Source organism: Oryx dammah, unplaced genomic scaffold (assembly GCF_014754425.2).
Source record: "Oryx dammah isolate SB20612 unplaced genomic scaffold, SCBI_Odam_1.1 HiC_scaffold_26, whole genome shotgun sequence".
Taxonomy (NCBI): domain Eukaryota; kingdom Metazoa; phylum Chordata; class Mammalia; order Artiodactyla; family Bovidae; genus Oryx; species Oryx dammah.
Genome location: NW_024070210.1, coordinates 23,981,426 through 24,006,104, shown reverse-complemented (window position 1 = coordinate 24,006,104; position 24,679 = coordinate 23,981,426). Strand labels below are relative to the sequence as shown.

At 37.1% G+C, this 24,679-nt stretch overlaps 1 protein-coding gene across 5 annotated transcripts in view; it reads left to right on the top strand.

Annotated features, from left to right (window-relative positions):
* Positions 1-24,679, top strand: part of GPHN (gephyrin) — a 547,122-nt gene that overhangs the window by 390,812 nt on the left and 131,631 nt on the right. For all 5 annotated transcript variants that reach the window (XM_040226253.1, XM_040226252.1, XM_040226254.1 and 2 more), the window contains one exon: positions 6,979-7,021. In XM_040226253.1, the coding sequence (XP_040082187.1) occupies positions 6,979-7,021 (43 nt within the window). The remainder of the gene's footprint in view (positions 1-6,978; positions 7,022-24,679) is intronic.

Sequence of the window (24,679 nt, the reverse complement as noted above, 5' to 3'; positions counted from 1 at the left end):
TCTTGGTGACATAAACAGTATTTTTAAATATGCATAATAATTTGATGATTATAATAATAGATTCTGCTAATATTACTATAGCTTGCCACCTAATAATGAACAAAAGTAATAAAATTTAATTAGGTTGGTGAATAATTGTAATTTTTTCCTGCATTCTGGTGAATGGAATACTCACTTTTAGTCACAGGTTCTCCCAAGGGGCCTCAACCTCAGTTGAAACCCCTGGAAACATCTTCATTTTGTAGGCGAAGAAACTAAGTCCCATAGAAGTGAGATAGCTTGACTAAAATTATACAACACGATATTAAATTAATCCTTGCAGAGGTAACCTCACACTTTACCTCAGTCTTTTTTTGACACTTTTGTCTAGAAATTGGCAATGATAGTCTTATGATTTGTCACTGATCAGTGGCATGATCTAAAGCAAATTCTTTATTCTCATTATGTCTCAGATTCCACCTGTATAAAATATAGGTGACTTAAAATGTACATAAGGATAATAATAATGACTTAGATTTGTATTGCTCTTTTTCATTTTACAGTAGTTTTTACTTTTACATACATGATTCTACTTAATTTTCCTCATTTTGTGGATAAGGAAATTAAAATTTCATGATGTTGAATGTCATGTCTAAATATCAGAAACCATACCACCGGACTCCAGAGGACATTAAATAAACCAAAACTCTGAGTTCAGTTCATATTTATTGTGATTTCACAAACACAAACACAAATAAATGGTCATGAGGCTCAGATGAGCCAAATACTTATACCCTAACTTATCCAGATAAAGTGATGAATGAATAGAACTACAGAACAGAGCTTTTGTAGACCAAGTCTCTGCTTTTGCAAAAGGAAGTGAGAAGAGAAAGAAATAGATTTTAAAAGTCTAAGATTGTAGAGTTGTTGGCTTAATGTTATTCAAATCAATCTTTTCTTTCCTTTTGTTCATGGTAGGCTAAAGAGGCAAGTAATCTGAGGTCCTTTTTCTCTCTCCTCTTAAATTTTACTTTTATGAGTAAATGATATTCAGTGAAGTTTGCAGAGATCGATTACTCTTAAATAAGTTTAATAAGGTAGAAAAATTAAAGTCAAAAGGACCATGATACATCAAATATCTCTGTCATCCTAGTGAGCTGACCTATGAGATACAAAACATCCTGTTCTCTTAGGAAATAAGAAATCTTCTTAACCTGACCTAAAACCTTTATTGGACTCCAAATGTCACTATTTGATTAACCTTAAGCAGTATTAATAGTAATCTGTTTTCCTAATTCTTACAGTCATTCTGTAGGTTATTTCTTTGCTATAATCCACATTTTTTTTCATGTTCTCTCTCTTAATATTGGCGGGTCCAAATAAATAAACATGATACTATAGGAATAGTTATGATCACACTTACACTGTAAATAATAAATTTGAATCTGCTGAGATTGAAAAAATATATAATTACTACAAAATAAGCATTCAGAGTTGACAAATATTTACTCTGTATAAAACACTATATTTGATATAGTAAGAAATATAAAGAGAATTAAAGTCATGGTCCTTTTCCCTCCAAAAATGTACAGTATATTTGGGGACCTATGTCAGTAATTGGAATGAAAGTAACTATGATAACTCTTAAAATAGAAGTTTAGTTAAAAGGCTTTAAGAATTTAGGTAAACTTAAAAATAGATTATGGTAATGATTATACAGCCAGATAGATCTATTAAAAGCTATCAAATGTGTACTTAAGTGAACTTTATAATAGCTGAATTCTGTCTCAAAAAGGCTGTTACAGAGTTCAAGGAAAAAAGAAATTGTTTCTAGTTGGGGAACTGAGGAATATTTTTTGCCCCAGATAGAATTTAAACTGTATCTTAAAGGACAGATAGCATAGGAAGTAGCTTGTCTAAGGACTGAAAGCTCAGGAGTGCAAGGAGTCATCCATACGAGCTAGTGCAGACATTGCTCAGCCTTAGACTGTGTGGTTTTCATTCCTACCAGGATACATATGGCCATATGGCTATGCCATTTCCAAAAAGTTTCCTCAATTCCTACTGAGAAAAACATATAACTGTACACTGAGGTCTTTTTTTCTTTCCATCAAAAATAAGAGTTTGCCTCCATGTTGAGCTGATGGGGAAGTTATAATGAGGAGGGTATATAATTCAGAATTATTTCACAGTTGTCAGTGGCTCCACTGATCATAACAACCACTGATACTTGTTTCCACCTTTATAGTTTAAAATCACTGATACAGATACTATCTCCTTTGAGTCCCATAACAACCTTTATTTTTCCATTGAAGAAAGTAAGATTAAAGGAGGGAGGGCCCAGAGCCTAAGATAATAAAGACCTGCTAAAGGAAAGGTCAAGATATTCTGGACTGCTAAGAAAAGGATGAGGAAGAGAAAATGGTAATATAAGTAAATGATCTTTAAAAAATAAAAATCTGATAACTAAATTGTATACCACACATGAATTAAAACACGTCTCAGACAAAAAATAAAGCAGGTCAAATTAACTACTATCATCAATAATAGAAAACCAAAGGTGAAATTTTTTGTAATAAACCCATACAACCATATTATTGACTTGACAGGAACAGCTTATTGTAAAAAAAAAAAAAAGTCTTAATGACGGTAGAGAAAAGTACATGGGAGTCTTACACTTTTTAAATAGGTAGTCTTCTTTATTATTTACTTTTTAAAATTTAAATATTAAAATTTAAAACAAACCATTGACATAGAATTTCTCAGATTGTATAAGTAAACATATATACAGCAAAATTAAATGTAAATAAAGCCAAATTAAATACAGAAGCTTAATTTTTAAATTTAAAATGTAACTGCCAGCCAGTAAAATCATGCTAAAAATAAAGAGGGCTTTCTTAATGTTCATCAAAGAAGATGATTTGTTTTATTCTTGGCTTTGACCCCACCTGACCCAACTGCTCAGAATCTTTAAATATGAGCCATATTGTATAGATTTATTCCAAGTCTTTTCAAGGAAAACGAATGCAAATTAACCTGGTGAGCAGCAAAAGAGAGTCAATTTTATGAAACCTGAGTTGATTAACCTGCAGTCAAATGTAGTCTTTTTTTAATATTTATACATCTTTATATTGTTACAAACCTATTCTTAACATGGGTTTTGTTTCTCTCCTCCCTCACTTCTGTGAAATGCAGAAGGGAAAGGGTGTTTGTTATTCACACATTTGTACCCCCACTAACTCGTATTACACAACTGGCTTCCACTGGAGAGCCCCTGACATCGCAGGGAACGGTGATCAAAATTCCACACACTAGCTTCAAGCTGGGGGCTCGTGGCTACCGCAGCATTGAAGGGGATCTTTTCCTGGCTTCTTTAAAATAAGCATGGTGATGGGATGGTTTAAGGGAAGAACACCTCTCAAATCACTTGACCACTGCTGTGCTTCCGTGTGTCCTGCTTCCTTCATAACAGCTTGGCACTACATTCTTTCCCTGTATCTTAGTGAGCCTGTGTGTGTACAAGTGGAATGGGGGTTGGGGGTGGGGGCTGTCAGTAGATGCTTATATATATGCATGCATCTTTCAATGTTAGAGTGATGTGCCTTCCCTTATGTGTCACAGATTAAATCTTCTGTGTTCCTGAGAGTTTGGGCTGTCTCTCTCTTATTGTTGTGAGATTCATGTGTTTTGATGTTTACACCCTCAAATGTTCTTCATGTTGCATTAAACATAAGTTGAAATGTTCTCCCATAAGAGTTAGCTTTTCATGTTGGGCTGAACAAGTCTTCATTTCTGTGTAGCAATTCATGTTATTATAACCTATGGCTTTCAATTGTACCTCCCATAATGAAGAGCTGACTTTAAACACTGTGCTATTCTTGTTATGACCTAAGCATAAGGTAAGTCACTTCTCTAACTGTATCTAAAGATTGTCGTTGTTTGTTAAAGTTTCCTCAGCTTTGTTTAAAGCATTTCACTTTTTTTCCTTGCCATTTATTACATGCTCTCCCCCCTTTTGTTTTCTGTTTCATGGCTTAAGATTTCTTAATGGACAACGTGACCTTCAGCAAAAATTATATATATGTAAACACATGTTGAAATGAATTAAATTAATTATTTGATGTCTGAAAGCAGTCTTGATTAGTAAATTAATTGCCTAAATTTTCAGTAAGTCTCTTGTGTTTTGTATTTCCTTCATTAATTTGAATATATTATACTGTTTTTACACATGATTTTAGTTTTTATTTCAATTAAAAGGGGAACTGTCAATACCAAAAATGTTAATTTTAGTAAAATAATGAAATCCAGTAGAATAAAGTAATAGATCATCCAAGGCCATACCTTTCATTTTTAATCCTTGACAAATTGGGTAAGATAAAGGAAACCAATAACAGAAAACCATAGAACTCAAGACAGACCTGTATTGCCTTCTTTATAGTCCATATTGTTCTTACAATATGGAAATGGCAACCCACTCTGGTATTCTTGCCTGGAAAATCCCATGGACAGAGGAGCCTGGCAAGCTCTAGTCCATAGGGTTGCAAAGAGTTGGACATGACTAAAGCGAGTTAACATTGTGAGAACAAAAACAGCAGTTGTTTTTCAACTTTGTCCTTTAAAATAAACCCCATTACATTGTGAGCTAAGCAAAATCTTCATATTGGGATTTTATAAAATTAAGTCAATATTAAAAAGACAGCCAGTTTCATGGTATAAAAATAAGGGACATTTACTGCATGCATAAGTATTAAAATGTTTTAATTTAATTTCTTCAATTTTTTATTGTATACTCAAAATCACTAAGGTAAAGAAGTTCATTTTATCCCTGATTTTTGACAGTGATTTCCCTCAAATTTGAATCGAATAGCCAATGTAATGTAAATGAGAAAACATTGGTTATACTGATGCTGGCAATTTTTGAACCCAAATTCACAGATTTAAAAATTTGAATTTGTTTCATCATCCAAATTTCTCTTTCCAAAACTGTTTGAAATGTATCATTCTAAACTTATGTGCCACAAAGCAAGACTTGAGTTTCTTTATTAAATTCATGTTATGAATGAATTTTTTGTTTTTTAAGCCACCTAAGGAAGGGAGAGGGTTTTTTTTGTTCTGTTTTTTTATTGTGGTTTTGGTTTGCTTTGCTTTTTTGGTAAAACCAGCTAGTACTTCACCTCCATTTCCATTTACACAATATATAATCTGTTGAAACATTTGATGAGACAATTTGAACTACTCATCTGAACTGCTCTGTTCATTGTAAATCTCTTGTTTCTATCCATACACTAGCTCCACTCTAGATTGGAAGGGCTTAAAGATGAACTCTGGAGGAATAGAGGCTACGACTTAAGAGTAACTATTACTGATCAAAGGAGCTGCTTTCCATTCGCAAACATTGCTTTGCGCTATGGGTTTGGGCTCCTTCCGTTTCTACATCTTGTTGAAGACCTTCTTGACTTCCATTTGACTTCCTTGAACTCTGTTTTTGTCTTTTAACATTTTCCCCTTTCTTTTCCTTCTCTATCCCAGATTTTTCTCTCACTCTTTTAAGTATCTCTTGTGTTCTTTGAATCGCTTTTTAAAATGTAGTTTATCTCTTTATTAAGCTTGTCTATTATTTGTCTATCAGTATTTGTTTCTTTTCTCCTTTAAGGCTGTAGTGATATAGTTAACACTTATTTTCATTCCACGGTATGCCTACTTGCTTTTTATTTCGAAGCAAGTTCATTAGTCATTCTTACTCTCTTGGTATAAATTTTCAATAAGAAATAGCAGAATATTCTGCATTTATATATTGTCCCTTTCTATAAGGCAATACTTTCTTTTCTATCTTCTAGATTTACCCCCGCTCAAGCCTCTCTCTCTTCTTTTTCTTTTCCTTGCTCTCGTGTCTTCCTTCCTGTATTATTTTAAGTAGTCATTAATATCTTTCCCATTTGGCCCAGAATTGTTATTCAATAAAACTATAAGTAAAGCATTTAAGAATATTATCTTCCAGACTAGTTTCTTCATTCTAGTGTGTTTAAAACTAAACAATCTGGGCCAAAAGAGAATAACTTTAACATCTGGAATTATTTTTCCCCTTTTTTTCCTTTCCTTTTTTTTTTTTTTTTTTTTTTGGTATGTGTGTGTGTATTTTTCTTGTGTATGTTTGTGATTTTTTAATTATTGTTGTTCTTTCTTTTAACATTAACACTTGTTTTTTTCAGGGAAGGACAACCATAACCCACCCTAAGTTGCAACATTCTTTTCATAATTTGTTTCATTACAATAGTAGACTGTGTTAAGCAATAGAAGTTAATTTGTTGTGTATACCATTTGGGGCAAGCTGCTGTGGAGTGGGAAGAAGAGGTGTTTAAACAGCTTCCTCAGAAATTAACAAGTGTCAGTGTCATCCAACATGGCTCTTGAATTCATTAGTTTTGCAACATTTAAAAGAATGTTTCCACTTTGAAATATTTGAATCAGCATTAGATTCTGATTGATGTATCTACAGACTTAAGAACTGGCAAATAAATGACTTTAATTTCATAATTTCTCTTTTCTCCTCATTAACATATGTAACTAAAAATGACTATCAAGGACTCTTTGATTACAACTTTATTACTTGAATTGCATTATTATTTTAGTCAAGAGATATGCACAATGCCTTTAATATTAAGGGTCTGAATTCACAATTGAATATATGGTAATTAAAATTTTTCCCCATATACTAATTTCAAATACACATCAATTTTAAAATGCCTTTAGTTTTACCCTTGTCCCATTTACAGTATTGTGCCCCCATTTTTTTTCTAGAAATTAGTCCTTTCTTTAAGTAAGAAAAGGATAAGTTAAAAATATATGGAATAAACTAACATTTTTATTGACATGTTATGATATGTGTGATACATAAAGCCTTTGCTCCTAGACCTCAGGAGTTTGCCCATTAAATATGCATACATATCTGTCTGTCTTTGTCATGAGCCCTAAATTACTGAGTTTATGCTCTCTCTGCAGGTCCAGTCCAGGTGCAGCAGCAAGGAGAACATTCTCAGAGCCAGTGAGTATATCATTATTTCAGATGGACTACTGGATTAGAACTTGTGGTTCAGCCAGAAAGAAAGCTAAAAATGACATTTTAGTGAAAGAATAAAATAAAACAATGGGGAAAGTTAATGTCAAGAATACAAATTTTAGAGCTTTGCCTTCCAAAAATATCATTAGCAATATATTAATGAATATTTCCCTTACACCAGTTGTTTTTGCAAGCTGACATCAGAACTTCAATAGCACTAATGGTTAGGATAGAAATGAGCTCCTCTGTGATTCAAACATGACAGCCATCTTTAATTGCAGCACTGCCAAAAAGTTATTTGAGAACAGACTAAAATAGTATAAATCCACTTAATGAATCTAACTAAAAAAGAAACGAAGATTTCTAAGAGGACACATCATAATCATTTTGTAAGTATGAATTTCTAAAAGATCTTATCTTCACAGGCAGCATGTTTTAGAACATAGTGCCCTAAACCAAGGAGGAAGAAACAATAATTTTATTTTTCTGTTTTGTCACCAGTAACATTTGCATGGAAGTCATTTGACTTTGTGTATTATTCATTTTCCTGTCTTATAAGAAGGAAATATAAATAGCTTTTCCTTACCTGTATCCTTGAAATGATTTGGTATCAATGGTTATACTTTGAAAGCTTTGAGATTCTATGAGAAAAGTAGTGTAAATGCTAATTTTTTAGATATTGTTCTCTGTAACTTAATGATATCACTCTGTCTTCTTCCTGATCATTGTCAAGAAAAGAAGTACAAGAGGGCTATACTGAAATTGGTCCTTACTTATACCACTGGGAGTTTTAGTAAATGGAATGGTTTCTGTTTCCAGCAGAATGTCTGTATTATTTAACAATCAAAAAAAAGTCAATGGAAAACTTCAAATAGGTAAAATTTTGTTTTATTTTATTTACTTTAACATAAAATTTTCTCACTTCTGTGTTGTGAAATCTGCTACCTAAGCTTGAAAACCTTGAGCTATTAGGCAAACACACTGGCAGTTCTTTGCTCAGAGACTTCATGTTAGAGTTATATAAAAATAAATGCAAACAGATTTGTTTAACTTGTATACTTTTGTGAGTTTTCATAATGTCTGACAGACATGTGAATCTGAGGGAGGCTTTTCAATTATAGGAGATGTAAAGTTCTATAATTCCTTCTTAAGACCTAAGATTGAGAAAACTAAGAGTCAGGGAAGTGATGACTGAATATTTACTAAAATAAAACAATAGCAATAAGTAACATTTTAAAGTGACATTTTTCATGATTACTGTATAATTTCCATTCATTGTTGATCCTGAGATGATTATGGATCATTGACAGTGATTGTGATGATTCAGAACAAAACTAATTTTGTATCGAGAACAGATTTCTTTGAAATTTTTTTCACCTCTGTCATGGATCTTTGTGCTGTTAGAACTGCTTTCATTTCAGTTACGCCCTTACTGACTTGTTGGCTATTAATCAGATGGACATTGTGATGGTCCATGTTTTTCTGTTCATCTTTTCTTAGGATGAAATAGTCATGTAGATGCATGCAGAGATCCCTTCCTACATTGTAGCCTCTTAGTTCTATGAGTTCTACAAGTTCAAGGTCTTTCCTCTCAATACTGCTTTAGTAACTCATGCACATAACCACACTCAGGACGTTTTCATCACCATAAGCTATTCTATCTCTGAACTTCTTAATCTCAGTACTTACTTGTGTGAAAGTTGCTCAGTCATGTCTGACTCTTTGCGATCGCATTGACTATACAGTCCATGGAATTCTCCAGGCCAGAATACTGGAGTGGGTAGCCGTTCCCTTCTCCAGGGGATCTTCCCAAGCCAAGGAGAAACTGGTTCACTGCTTAATTTTACCAGTCATTTAAAGAAGAATTAACACCAGTCTTTCTCAAATTCCTCCCAAAAATTGAGGAGGAAGGAACATTACCAAACTCATTTCTTAAGGCCAGCATTACCCTGATAACAAAGCTAGAAAAAGATCGAGCAAGAAAAGAAAAGTGCAGGTCAAGATCCCTGATGAATGTAGATGCAAAAATCTCAATAAAATACTAGCGAACTAAATTTAACAGTACATTATAAACATCATTCACTATGATCAAGTAAGATTTATCCCTGGGATGCAATGACAACTCAATATATGCAAATAATAAATGTGATGCATTAATTAACATTAATAAAGTCAAAGAAAAAAATCATCTAAGTAGACAGAAAAAGCATTTGACCGAACTAAACATAGATATGGAAAGACTGAGTGAGTGAAAGTGGCTCAGTCATATCTGACTCTTCGTGAAGCCATAGGCTATAGCCTGCCAGCTCCTAGTCCGTGGGATTTTCCAGGCAAAAACACTGGAGTGGGTTGCCATTTCCTTCTCCAGTAGAAGGAATAATAAAGACCATATATGATAAGCTCACAGCTAACATTATATGCAATGGTGAAAAATTAGAAGCTTTTCCACTAAGGTCAGGAGCAATACAGTGGTGCTTACTCTCATTATTCTTACTTAACCTATTACTAGAAGTCTAAGAAAGTTAGGCAAGAAAGAGAAAAAGCATCAGAATTGTAAAGGAAGAAATAAAATAGTCTGTATATGCAGAACACATGATTTTATATGAAGACAATCCTAAAGACTCTACCAAAAAAAGAGAATTTATCAACAAATTCAGTAAGTTACAGAATACAAAATTGACATAAAAAATTCAGTAACATTTCTATGCTCTAACAATCAGTTATCTGAAGAAAGAAAATAGCTTCAAAAACAATAAAATACTTAGGAATAAGTGTGACCAAGGAAGTGAAAGATTGCTTCACTGAAAACTACAAGACATGTATGAATGAATTCGAAGATACAAATAAATAAATTGTTCATAGATTTGTTATTGTTGGGTTGTTAAGTGTGTCTGACTCTTTGCAACCCCATGGACTGCAGCACACCAAGCTTCCCTGTCCTTCACCATCTTCCAGAGTTTGCCCAAGCTCGTGTCCATTGAGTCAGTGATACCATCCAACCATCTCTTCTTTTGTCTCCCCCTTCTCGTGCTGCGATTCATGAAGTCACAAAGAGTCAGACACAACTGAGCAACTGAACTGAACTGAACTCTCCTCCTGCCCTCAGTTTTTCCCAGCATCAGGGTCTTTCCCAGTGAGTCAGCTCTTTGCATGAGGTGGCCAAAGTATTGGGGCTTCAGCTTCAGCACCAGTCCTTTCAATGAATATTCAGGGTTGATTTCCTTTAGGCTTCATTGGTTTGATCTCCCTGCTGTCCAAGCAACTCTCAAGAGTCTTCTCTAGCACCACAGTTCGAAAGCATCAGTTCTTTGGTGCTCAGCCTTCTTTATGGTTCATTTCTCACATCTGTACATTAATATTGTTAAAATGTTCATACTGCCCAAAGCCATTTATAGACAGTAGACTGTACCCGTCAAGAGGGCAATGACATTTCTGTAATAGTTAAGTCATATGGTTCTGGCATAGAAACAGACAACAGACATAGACCAATGAGACAGAATCAGGAGCACATTAATAAATCCAGTCATATATGTTCAACCAGTATTTGACAAGGGAGCAAAGGGAGCAATATTCGATAGAAAAAAAGTCTGTTCCATAAATGGTGCTGGAAGACCATTTTTCCACGTACCAGGAGGCATGGGGATAGTTTCAGGATGATTTTAAGTGCATTACATTTATTGTGTACTTTATTTCTGTTATTATTACATCAGCTTCACCTCAGATCATGAGGCATTAGATCCCAGACATTGGGGACCTGTGATATCAGTGATCCCAGAGAAGTATAAAACCTTGTGAAAACCACTCTTACCTAAAAGTACACATGTTTTTCCTTGAAAGGCAAATATTATATCTAAAGCAGTTGAGCCACTGCCCTTGTAATTTCATGAACATTTCAAGTGAGGAGTTCTTTAGTCTTGGTGGCATTATCTTTTGTTGTTCACTCCCTAAATCATATCTGACTCTGCAACCCAGTGAACGACACCATGCCAGGCTTCCCTATCCTTCCCTATCTCCCAGAGCCTGCTCAAACTCATGTTCATTGCATCAGTGATACCATCCAACCATCTCATCCTGTATTGTCCCCTTCTCCTCTTGCCTCAATTTTTCCCAGCATCAGGGTCTTTTCCAGTGAGTCAGCTCTTTGCATCAGGTGGACAAAGTGTTGGAGCTTCAGCTTCAGCACCAGTCTTTCCAATGAATTCAGGGTTGATTTCCTTTAGAACTGACTGGTTTGATCTCCTTCCTGTCCAAGGGACTCTCAAGAGTCTTCTTCAGTACCACAGTTTGAAAGCATCAGTTCTTCAGTGCTCAGCCTTCTTTATGGTCCAAGTCTCACATCCATACCTGACTACTGGAAAAACCAAAGCTTTAACCATACAGACCTCAGGAACAGTATGAAAAAGCATTATCTTGCTCACCTGCTCATCTCTGAATCAGAGCATGTAGCACGCTCCTTATTTTCTGGGCCTCTTGTAAAGTTTGAAGTAAAGAGGCTTGAAAAAGGAAGAAAGAAAGCCAGAATTTCCCTGGAGTGATCAAGATTTCTATTCTTAAATCGAGGTCCAATTTTCTTACTTTTATAAAAATTAAATTATCTGACAATATTTTTCTTTCTTCAAAAAGAAAACAATGGCTTAAAATGGATCCTGGATGATGTTGGGGACTCTACTGAATGGCAGCATCAGTTTACAAAGATCATATCCAGTCTGCAAGTAGTAGCTAGCAGGCTTTTGTACCACAAATCAAATACCAGTCATTGGAGAGTACACAGTGACCTATTTGGGGCCAAAATACCCCTAAAGTAAAAGTGAAAGCTTCCGTCACTCAGTCATGTCCAACTCTTTGTGACCCCATGGACTATAGCTTGCCAGGCTCTTCTGTCCATGGAATTCTTCAGTCAGGAATACTGGAGTGGGTAGCCATTCCCTCCTTCAGGGGATCATTCCAACAGGGATTAAACCCAGGTCTGCTGCATTGCAGGCAGATTCTTTACTGTCTGAACCACAGGCAAGCCCTAAAATACCCGTATGTGCTTATCAAATATGTTATAACATTTGGAGCCAGTCACCAAAAATAATTCTGCACCATATAATAAAAAATTTAAAGTGTTGAGACTGTTTAGAAGATCTTAAATAAAGGAGAAATATCAATAATATCTTAACTTGTAAGGTGTATAAAAGTATGACAGCTTCCAAATAATACATTCTTGTGTCTTAGTTCCCTTACAAGTTCTATTTCTATTAAAGTTTGGTTACAAAAGCTAATTCCCACCCAAAAATCTTAAGAGAATTATTTTGGTGATGTCAAGAACCTTGTCTTCTAGGTATGACCTAAGAGAACGTGTTAGATTTCCATCTCTTTGACCTGATATATAGTTTGTCATCAGAAAAATCACCTAATAGTTGAGAATAGTTCCATAGGAAACCAAGATTCATTATCAGGAGGTGGAATCAAAGAAATCTGGGTGGCTACCAAAAAAAAAATAAAGTGCAAAACCAGTTTGGTTGTATGCATTAGCTAGTTCACAGGTGAATAACAGCCAAGTATGAATGACTGAAGATGCAAATGAAGTGCATTATTAAGAATAGGGCAATATAGATAACATAGTTAAAAGGAGCATTAAACCATGGAGAGAAAAGGAGGAAAATAATAAAAATTAATAATAGAATGCAGATGAAAATGTAGAAATCTACTGCCTTATTCTATGAATCTTGGGTACAACCTCCCTACAAACATGTGGTCAATGGTCTTGAATGGAACATGTCTCTTTCAGAGAATTGTCTATTTGTAAAGGATTTCTAAAAACTCCTCAGCTTAAAAATCCACAAGTTCAGGTTAGATTATGAATCCTTGGAAGCCCCATGAATCCAAAGATCAAACTTTTAGAGTTGTATTACTATGCTCCTTACTGACAGTACTTGATAAGCTTTAGTAGGGTTCTAGAGTTGTTTCGCCTTTTCATACTGTTCATGGGGTTCTCAAGGCAAGAATGTGGAAGTGGTTTGCCATTCCCTTCTCCAGTGAACCACATTCTGTCAGACCTCTCCACCATGACCTGCTCGTCTTGGGTGGCCACACAGGGCACAGCTTAGTTTCATTGAGCTAGACCAGGCTGTGGTCCTAGTGTGATTAGATTGACTAGTTTTCTGTGATTATGGTTTCAGTCTGTCTGCCCTCTGATGCCCTCTTGCAACACATACCATCTTACTTGGGTTTCTCTTATCATGGCATCTGGTCCCATCACTTCCTGGGAAATAGATGGGGAAACAGTGCAAACAGTGTCAGACTTTATATTTTTGGGCCCCAAAATCACTGCAGATGGTGACTGCAGCCATGAAATTAAAAGACCCTTACTCCTTGGAAGGAAAGTTATGACCAACCTAGATAGTATATTCAAAAGACACATTACTTTTCCAACAAAGGTCCGTCTAATCAAGGCTATGGTTTCCCCAGTGGTCATGTATGGATGTGAGAATTGGACTGTGAAGAAAGCTAAGAGCCAAAGAATTAATGCTTTTGAACTTTGGTGTTGGAGAAGACTCCTGAGAGTCCCTTGGACTGCAAGGAGATCCAACCAGTCCATTGTAAAGGAGATCAGCCCTGGGTGTTCTTTGGAAGGAATGATGCTAAAGCTGAAACTCCAGTACTTTGGCCACCTCATGCAAAGAGTTGACTCATTGGAAGACTCTGATGCTGGGAGGGATTGGGGGCAGGAGGAAAAGGGGATGACATAGGATGAGATGGCTGGATGGCATCACCGACTCGATGGACGTGAGTTTGAGTGAACTCCGGGAGATGGTGATGGACAGGGAGGCCTGGTGTGCTGCAATTCATGGGGTCGCAAAGAGTCGGACACAACTGAGCTACTGAACTGAACTGAGAGTTGTTTTTCTCTGATGTCTTTTCCAAAAGACCACTTATCTGGGCTTCAGGTCATGCAAGGGATATTTAAAAGGGTATTGAGGAAAGGGTACTTTTACCTACTTATACGGCTTCATGTAAGGCATGAATAATTCCTTGCAATACTTAGCCATGTCTGATTGCACTAATGCGGAATTTGGAATGAAAGATGATATTCCTCGGTGTATGTGGGAGAGTTGATGGAACCACAGAAAGATTTTATCTCATTATTATTAAAGACAATACCTTAGGCCATGGAAGTTCAGGAATCTCTGAGTTTAGCTGATCTGATATTTAGATCTATGTTTGTTCTCTCTTACCTTTGCTGAAGATTGATGGTAAAGTTGACAGTAAAGTATCTTAGTAAGTGGCAGACTTTCCAAAAGTCTTTAGTAATAGGCCCAGTAAAATGGATGCCTCCATCACTAGAGAGAAAGGTCAGAATTGTCTAGATTGGGAACATGAAATCAAGAAAATTTTGCTATTACTAGAGTTGATAAATAAGCAGGGTGACAATATACAGCCTTGACGTACTCCTTTTCCTATTTGGAACCAGTCTGTTGTTCCATGTCCAGTTCTAACTATTGCTTCCTGACCTGCATATAGGTTTCTCAAGAGGCAGGTCAGGTGCTCTGGTATTCCATCTCTTTCAGAATTTTCCACAGTTTATTGTGATCCACACAGTCAAAGGCTTTGGCATAGTCAATAAAGCAGAAATAGATGTTTTTCTGGAACTCTCTTGCTTTTTCCATGATCCAGCGGATGTTGGCCATTTGATCTCTGGTTCCTCTGCCTTTTCTAAAACCAGCTTGAACATCAGGAAGTTCACGGTTCACGTATTGCTGAAGCCTGGCTTGGAGAATTTTGAGCATTACTTTACTAGCGTGTGAGATGAGTGGAATTGTGTGGTAGTTTGAGCGTTCTTTGGCGTTGCCTTTCTTTGGGATTGGAATGAAACCTGACCTTTTCCAGTCCTGTGGCCACTGCTGAGTTTTCCAGATTTGCTGGCATATGTGCAGCACTTTCACAGCATCATCTTTCAGGATTTGAAATAGCTCCACTGGAATGCCATCACCTCCACTAGCTTTGTTCATAGTGATGCTTTCTAAGGCCCACTTGACTTCACATTCCGGGATGTCTGGCTCTAGGTGAGTGATCACACCATCATGATTATCTTGGTTGTGAAAATCTTTTTTGTATAGTTCTTCTGTGTATTCTTGCCACCTCTTCTTAATATCTTCTGCTTCTGTTAGGTCCAGACCATTTCTGTCCTTTGTCGAGCCCATCTTTACATGAAATGTTCCCTTGGTGTCTCTAATTTTCTTGAAGAGATCTCTAGTCTTTCCCATTCTATGTTTTCCTCTGTTTCTTTGCATTGATCACTAAGGAAGGCTTTCTCATCTCTTCTTGCTATTCTTTGGAACTCAGTATTCAGATCTTTCCTTTTCTCCTTTGCTTTTCGCTTCTCTTCTTTTCATAGCTATTTGTAAGGTCTCCTCCGACAGCCATTTTGCTTTTTTGCATTTCTTTTCCATGGGGATGGTCTTGGTCCCTGTCTCCTGTACAATGTCACGAACCTCCATCCATAGTTCATCAGGCACTCTATCAGATCTAGTCCCTTAAATCTATTTCTCACTTCCACTGTATAATATAAGGGATTTGATTTAGGTCATACCTAAATGGCACAAGCTGGAATCAAGATTGCCAGGAGAAATATCAATAACCTCAGATATGCAGATGACACCACCCTTATGGCAGAAAGTGAAGAGGAACTAAAAAGCCTCTTGATGAAAGTGAAAGAGGAGAGTGAAAAAGTTGGCTTAAAGCTCAACATTCAGAAAACGAAGATCATGGCATCTGGTCCCATCACTTCATGGGAAATAGATGGGGAAACAGTGCAAACAGTGTCAGACTTTATTTTGGAGGGCTCCAAAATCACTGCAGATGGTGACTGCAGCCATGAAATTAAAAGACGCTTACTCCTTGGAAGGAAAGTTATGACCAACCTAGATAGCATATTCAAAAGCAGAGACATTACTTTGCCAACAATGGTCCGTCTAGTCAAGGCTATGGTTTTTCCTGTGGTCATGTATGGATGTGAGAGTTGGACTGTGAAGAAAGCTGAGCGCCGAAGAATTGATGCTTTTGAACTGTGGTGTTGGAGAAGACTCTTGAGAGTCCCTTGGACTGCAAGGAGATCCAACCAGTCCATTCTGAATGAGATCAGCCCTGGGATTTCCTTGGAGGGAATGATGCTGAAGCTGAAACTCCAGTACTTTGGCCACCTCATGCGAAGAGTTGACTCATTGGAAAAACTCTGATGCTGGGAGGGATTGGGGGCAGGAGAAGGGGATGACAGAGGATGAGATGGCTGGATGGCATCACTGACTCTATGGACATGAGTCTGAGTGAACTCCAGGAGTTGGTGATGGACAGGGAGGCCCGGTGTGCTGCGATTCATGGCGTCGCAAGGAGTCGGACACGACTGAGTGACTGAACTGAACTGAACTGAGAGTTGTAGCTCTCTATGAAGGAAAGGCTTCAAACCATCCCAATTATAAGTGAACAATGACTACGTCATATTCAAAACCCAGACAGTAGCTTTATGAAACCCATTTGGAGATGTTTAAGGGTGCCCTGAGATTTGGGCTCTTAGCCATGTACTGCTTTTCTTACCAGGATTATATTGGTGACAGATGAGATAGAGTAACGGTTTCCCATCAATGTTAATTATATACAGTGGCAAGTTTCTTCTTTCACTGGTGGGTATTCATATAAAATTTTTACAAGATTCCATTTGAGGTCCTTCAGAGCTACTAAATAGCTAATAATGCAATTTACACACAGCTTTCTCGTAGTACCTTTTTTTTGTGACTCTGGAGCTGATCGCTGGCATTCTGTAATAGAGGCTTTGAACTCAATTTGCTGTTAAATCAAAGAGTTAGTCCCTTGGGGTATTATAAGGGCTATAATTTCAGTGAGGGCTGTCTTTCTGGCATGATGATTAGTCAAGACATTTTCTCTAGCCTCCATATTATCTCCTTTTGTTTGAGCCCCTACTATTATAATAGCCACTTCCTCAGGAAGCATTAGAGCACTTAAAGATTCTATAAATAGCTAACCATTCTTAATTGAGATTCCTGCTGAGGTCAAGAATAGTTCCTTGTTTCCAAAGCATTTCAGAATCGTAGAATAACCCAAAAGCATGTCTACTGCCAATGAATATATTAACCTTCTTATCTGTAGCTAACTGAAACTTCTGGTGTGCTCACTGAGTTCTGCCATCTGGGAAGATTCGCCTCTGGCAAAGGATCAGTCTAAGGATGAAGTGTTATTCATTAGGTAGGAAGTAAGTGAGAAGCTAATCTTAACTCACAAAAGACCTGTTCATGTTCAGGGCCCAGGGAAGAGGTTCATTTTCCAAGTACTTGGTTAAGTCTTAAATTGGCATGGCAATCGCAGGAAAGTTGGGAACCCATTGCCAGCGAGAGTGAAACTCACAAATTCTTTTAATTATCTCTTTGTTACTGACATGGGAAAATTTTTAAGAGATTTAGTTCCTTGAGATAAATCCTGTTCTGAGTAATGAATTTAGACAAAATTGTAATTTCTCTTTGGAAATTCTATCATATTTGTGAGTTGAAAAGTAAGTGGATAGAAGGAATTTTAGAGCTCGCTCTGTCTTTAGAACACAACAAATGTTATCCCCATGTTGAATAAGAATAGAATCGCAAGGAAATACAAAATCTTGAAGGTCCTGATTGAGGACTTGTGAAAAGTAAGAGTGTTTCAGTAAATCTTTGCAGTGTAACTGTCAAAATATATTTTGTGTTTTCTTAGGAGAAGGCAAACAAATATTGACTATTTTGACCTAAAAGGTCATTAAAGAAAGCAGAATATAAATCACTGTTGAATATGAAGCCTCAGGAGGCACTAAAGATAAAATAGATTTGGGGATTAGTACTACATGGAAGTGGGAAGTGATTACTCTATTATGGCCCTATTTGCTGAACAAATCCGTATCCCCCCTATTCAGCCTTTTGATTGGGAGGATAGAAGTGTTAACGGAAACACTGTAAAGCAATTATCCTCCAATTAAAATAAATAAATTAAAAAAAAACTAGTACAACCTATGTTGAATCTTTTCTCTGTTTGCTTTTACCTCTTAGTTTTAGTGCCTCTTTAGCTTCTGGTTCAAGAGAGTATTTTACACTTTAGGGTATAGGTTTCAGTGGTTTAATTTGCACATTAATAGCTTCAGCCCCAGTAATTCTCCCTATTTTCATTGAATTTTTGCTCACAGAATGAAAAAGCCTGAGATCTCCTCTAGATCTTCAATTTAGGATCTACTTAAGCACAAAGATACTGGTAAATCAATTTCCAAATTAGCCATTATCTCTTTGCAAATAAGGGAGTCCTTCGGGATTTCAGGAAAGAAACCATCAGGAAAGTATTTAATCTAATAATTCCATTTATACAGTACGCCCTGCCTAGCAAGCCAGCAGATACAATATCTCAGAAGAAGAAAGATTGTTCTTTTGTTAAATGTCCAAAGGTGACAGTTATGAATGAAGTGGAACTAACAAAAGGAGTATTTGAGAAACACTCTGAATAGTTTTTTACCTGAAGGGAGAGATTTTGTAAGAGTGGTAGAGTTTTAAGATTGATAGTGGGGGCTTTCCTGGTGGCTCAGTGGTAAAGAATCTGCCTGCCAATGCAGGAGAGGTGGGTTTGAATCTGATCCAGGAAGATTTCACATGCCATGGAGACTAAGCCTGTGTGCCAAAATGCTCTGGAGCCCAGGAACCACAACTGTTGAGCCCATGTGCAAGCAACTGCTGAAGCCCACATGTCCTAGAGCCTGTGCTCCCCAGCAATGGAAGCCAGTTCAATGAGAAGCCTGCACACTACAACTAGAGAGTAGTCCCTGCTCTCTGCAACCAGACAAAGCCTGTACAGCAGTGAAAACCCAGCACAGCCAAAAGTAAATAAATAAATACATTTTAAACTGTTCTTTTCAAAATAAAAGAAAGACTAATAGTGTATGCCTCTATATCAATTAAAAAAACTTTTTGGCAAGGTTGTCCTTTAATATTTATATAAATTTCTCCCTGGGAATTTAAGAGTAAGACAAAAAATCTTCAAAACTCACTTTATTTTTTTTTTTTCCTTTTAGCTTCTTAGCTAAGACAAGACAGTTCTTTTTTGATGTCCTTTTTTATATAGTATTGATAAGTGCAAGAGATTCCCTCTTTTGAGATTTACTGACACTGGTAGGAACATCTAGTTTTATCTGTAGTGCTATCAATTTATTTATGAGTTTTATTTTGTTTTTATTCTAAGACTCAAAAAATTCAGCAAGGTACTTGAGCTCTAGCAAAGGCATTATTTCCCATATCATTTTTTGCTTGCATACTGTATCCCCCATGTGGCTTAAGACTGTTTACAAAAATCTAGGAGAGAGTTAGGAGTCACATCTGCTTTAACATCTACTCCTGAGTGCTGTCTAAAACTGTTAAAAAGCCTGTCTCTAAAGTCTCCTGAGTTATCCTTTCCTTGCTTGTAAGACTAATTCAGAGCCCAGTCTACTTTCTCAGGAAGGACTTTGGGAATAGCCTCCTTTCCTCCAAAGGATTTTGACCAATTTCTATAGCTTTTCTAAACCCTTCTGGTTTCCTGTGCAATTTAGATTCTTCTGTGCCGTGCTTAGTTGCTTAGTCGTGTCCAACTCTTTGCGATCTCATGGACTATAGCCTACCAGGCTCCTCTGTCCATGGAGATTCTCCAGGCAAGAATACTGGAGTGAGTTGCCATGCCCTCCTCCAGGAGATCTTCCCCGCTCTGGATCGAACCCAAGTCTCCCACACTGTAGTCAGATTCTTTACCATCTGAGCCACCAGGGAAGCCCAGATTCTTCTGAGTTACCTTCAGATTCTTCACATTCTACTTTTCTCACAGAGTTTTTTGCATCTCAAGCTTCCACAAACATGAACTAACTGTTAGAGATCTGGAACCCCCAGGTATGTTCTTAAAATTATTCCAAATTGCTCTGCAGAATTCACTGTGCCCTTTCTAGGCTTTGGAAAGTCATTGATGATTCTCAGCTCAGAGGAAGAAGAGCTTAAAATCAACCACAGGGGAAATTTTTTCTGTTCTGAAGGAAGTTAACTTTAAGAGGTAACTGAGTTTTGAAAGTTTTTCACCAACCAAAAGGAAAGAGGAGTGGAGCAGAGGGAGAGATGGGCAGAGGAAAATGGAGGCGTATAGGATGGGTAATGGCACCCCACTCCAGTACTCTTGCCTGGAAAATCCCATGGATGGAGAGGCCTGGTAGGCTGCAGTCCATGGGGTCGCCAAGAGTCAGACACGACTGAGCGACTTCACTTTCATGCATTGGAGAAGGAAATGGCAACCCACTCCAGTGTTCTTGCCTGGAGAATCCCAGGGACAGGAGAGCCTGGTGGGCTGCTGTCTATGGGGTCGCACAGAGTCAGACACAACTGAAGCAACTTAGCAGCAGCAGCAGCAGCAGGATGGGTGAAGACAAATAGATAAAACCGACTAGGTTCAAGACATGATTTTTAGAGAATCTAAACAAATACTAAGTTTTTCTTATTTTTATTTTGCCTTGACCAAGAAATTTCTTGAAGCAGTTTTGGAAGCTGAATTTTTTATGGACATTTCCTGACACAAATCAAAAATATCCAGCCTACTAGATGTTTGGAATTTTGTTCCTTTTTTGTCCTACAGCACCTGTCAAACAATTCTGTCCATAACAGAATTTTCCCAAAGTGGCCACTATAATTCCAAATTGTCCTTAGTGAGATTACAGATAAGTACAAAGATTTGGGGAACAACATAAATACATGTAAGAAGTAGGAGTCTGATCTGGAAGAGGCATAGACTTAGGTTTAGACTAAGGAAAATGAGAACCTGTGAATAGTCCATCCAAAGTGTTCCTTGGATACCTCCTACATCAGACTCCCCAGCCTAATGAATAGATAGTCCAACTACAAACTGACATATTTATAGTTCTAGAGCATCAAAAGTTTGAAGGGGAGCTCTCTTCTGTAACTAGACTCTCACTAACAAAATCAGACCAAGGAAATGGGTAACCCAAGGCATAAGGTAATCCTTGTTCAAAGGATACCACTTTGAAAATAAACCTGAACCTCTCGGTTCCCAGAGCCAGTTTGCGAAATAGACTTATTGGGGCCTACTCACCATATTTTTCCACACGAATTTAACAAAAAATGTGTAACAAAAAATGACAAGGGTAGACAGAGATATATGGTAAAGTTCTTAGTAATAAGATGGGTTCCTTATTCCTACGAGACAAAATAAACTTAGCAGTTGGGGAGCTCAAAGAAAATAAATCTGTGTTTGGTCTAATGTAAGACTCACTTATCTCACTGTGATGATTAGAGACACTCCCATTCCCCAGAGCGAAAGGCTTAAGGGATCTCAGAGGAGCTTGCTGTTGTCAAATCAAGGATCTTGGGCTTTGGTGAGAAGGGGTCTGTCTTGCCTGGGTCTCCCTGTACCCTCTAAGTTGGTTGAATGCTGGCTTCCCACAAATAAGAGGTTATTATAGCCAGGGAGAAATCTACCTTAACAGAGTACTAGTAGCATCTCAGTGTGGGTTCACCATTGAAATATGTACGTTTGGAAGCTAGGTTTAAGTTGAGGTTTTCATTGTGACAGTTTGATTAGGATCGAGTAAAGTTCATGATATAAGAGTTACGATTGGTGGACACAGCAAGACAAGGGTTTTGCGTGTGTGGTGTGTGGTGGTGGTGGTTTAGTCACTAAGTCGTGTCCAACTCTTGTGACCCCATGGACTGTAGCCTGCCGGGCTCCTCTGTCCATGGGATTTTCCAGGCAAGAGTACTGGAGTGGGTTGCCATTTCCTTCTCCAGTGTATGGTGTGTGGCTTTGTTTTATTTTACTTTAATTTTGGCCTTTTTACTCTACAGAATAGTTTTGCATATAAGCAAAATTTGAAAAAAAAAAAAAAAAACTGAGCAAAGCTTGAGCAAAAGGGCCAGTGCTAACTCCAGGAAATCCTGCAGGAATCCATCAGGAGTAAAAACAACACGTTACAGTTGTGATTTGAACATAGTGAATTTTTGGTGTATTCAGTCAGTTAGCCCCAATCTTCAGGTGTCAGTCAGCATGAGTACCTACGACACAGACATTATGTTAATAACAACCTAGCCAAACTAGATAGAGAAAAAGAGCTATGTTTTTTCAGAGAAACAAGCCATTCCAAATCTGAAATGACTAAAAAAGTTCATTTCATTTCATTCATGGCTTAAATTCCACTGGAGTCAGAGATGAAGTGTCGTCAATTCCAAGAATGAAGTCTTTAGGTAATGTTTCAGATGCAGTCTTAACTAAATGTCATAGGAATACAGGATCCAAAATTTCTCTCATTGATAGGCTCCTCTGGTTTCTAAACCATCAAATGAATCACCATGGCTTCCAAAGTCTACACAAAGCCAATCCACCATGTCCTTCCTTTTTTTTCAATTGAGGTGAAATTCATGTAATATAAAATTAATCATTTAAAGTGAATAATTCAGTGGTACTTAGTAAATTTATCATGTGGAACCACCACTTCTATATAGCTGCAAAACATTTTCACCACCCCATAGGGAAACTCCATACCCTTTAAGCAGTTACTCTCCATTCCCCCACCACTGACAACCACCAGTCTCATTTTTGTCTCTAGGGATTTGCCTACTCTGAATGTTTCATATAAATGGAATCATACAGTTTTAGATGAATGTAAAATGTAATCATTTTTATCTAGCTTCTTTTACTTAGCTTAATGTTTTGGAGATTCCTCTATGTTATAACATGTGTTAGTATTTCATTCCTTGTTATAGCTGCATAATATTCCACTGTATATTTATACCATGTCTTGTTTATGCATTGATCAGTTTATAGACGATTTGTGTTTCCACGTTTTGGCTGTTGTGAATAGTGCTGCTTTGAACTTGCCTGTACCTATATTTGTTTTTGAGTACCTGTTTTCAGTTCTCTGGTGTATATACCTAAGAAGTAGAATTGCTGGGTCATATATTAATTTTATATTTAACTTTCTGAGAAGCTGACAAACTATTTTTCACAGTGACTGAACTTTTGTACATTCTCAACAGCAGTGTACAAGGATTCCAGTTTCTTCATATTCTTACCAAAACTTGTTACTTTCTTTTTTCTTTTTTTCATTTTAACCATTCTACTATGAGCGAAGTGGTATCTCATTTTGGTTTTGATTTGCACTTCCTTAACGTTTTGCGTGCGCTTCTTGGCCATTTTTGTATCTTCCTTGGAGAACTATCCATTCAAGTCCTTTGTTCGATTTTTAATCAAGTAGATTGTCTTTTTGTTGTTGTAGGAGTTCTTTCCATATTTTGAATACTAGACTTTAACTTGTATATATCATTTGCAAATATTTTCTCCCATTCTCTAGGTTATCTCTTCACTTTTTTTATAATGTTCTTTGATGTACAAAAGGTTTTAATTTTGATAAAGTTCAATATGCCTAAATTTTCTTTTGTTTTGTTGCTTTTTAAATTTTTTTTATGAATTATTTATTTACTTTTGATTGAGCTAGGTCTTTGTTGCTGCGCACAGGCTTTTTCTAGTTGCATCAAGTAGGGGCTACTCTAGCTGTGGTGTGTGGGCTTCTCTTTGCAATGGCTTCACTCGTTGCAGGCCACAGGCTCTACAGCACCCAGGCATCAATAGTTGAGCATGTTGCCTCAGTAGTTGTGGCACTGTTAAATTTTTCAGTCTTTCTTCCTTTGGATCTTAACGTACAGTTCACTTTTATATCTCAGGTATTTGTGCATTTCACAGTGAACTGGGTAGGCCATGGCATGTATTAATAAGTATCTCATGGAGATTCCATTCCCAATAACAAAGTAATCTGTGTGTTTCATCTCTGGAAGAATTTTTATCACACAAATATATATTTCATTTTCTTGCCTTAAAGTGAAAGCAGCATGTCAATGACAAATTTGGGATTAATATGATCTGTTGTACCAAACTCCAGGCACCCCTCCCCAGTTTTCCTCCCACCTGCTTTTCCAGGCAGGGCTTAGGGTCAGGCAGCCCTGACCCACTGGTCCTGTAGTGGGCCACCTCAGAGCCAGCCATGGAGGCATGAACCCTGTGCCCACAGCGTGCCTCACTCCATGGGAAGGGGCTCTGCACCACAGCAGTGCCCCGGCTGCCTCCAGTGCAAGGATCTGCACATGAGAGCTCAAAAGAGTCTTAGTGCTTAAACTGTCTTCGGTATTATCCATTTAAGAGTTAATGGGTCTTTCAGGAAATTCCTAGGTTAAGTAATAAAGTTATTTGCAGTTTTGTCTCCCTGCTCAAGAAGTTTCTGGGTTAAGGTAGGTTGATGAAAACAATGGTATGTAGTAAGGCCATGTTTCTATTCTCATTCTAGTAGCCAACATTAGTTATCTAGGCAGAAATATCCCTAGAGTGCAAAATAATTTTTCTGCACCCTAATTTGATGAAAAGGCATCCTTCATTTAACTATGTAAAAGATTCCATGCCAATTTCTGGAGACTCTTCTTTGAACAAACTGTAAAATAAGTAAAATAGAGGCTTCGGGGTTTCAGTTCTATAAAGATAGAACTGACTTCCTTCTTTGAATGAATTAAGAGATTTTACTACTTCAGTAGCAAAAACTGGAATAATGATTCAGTTGAGTCACTACTG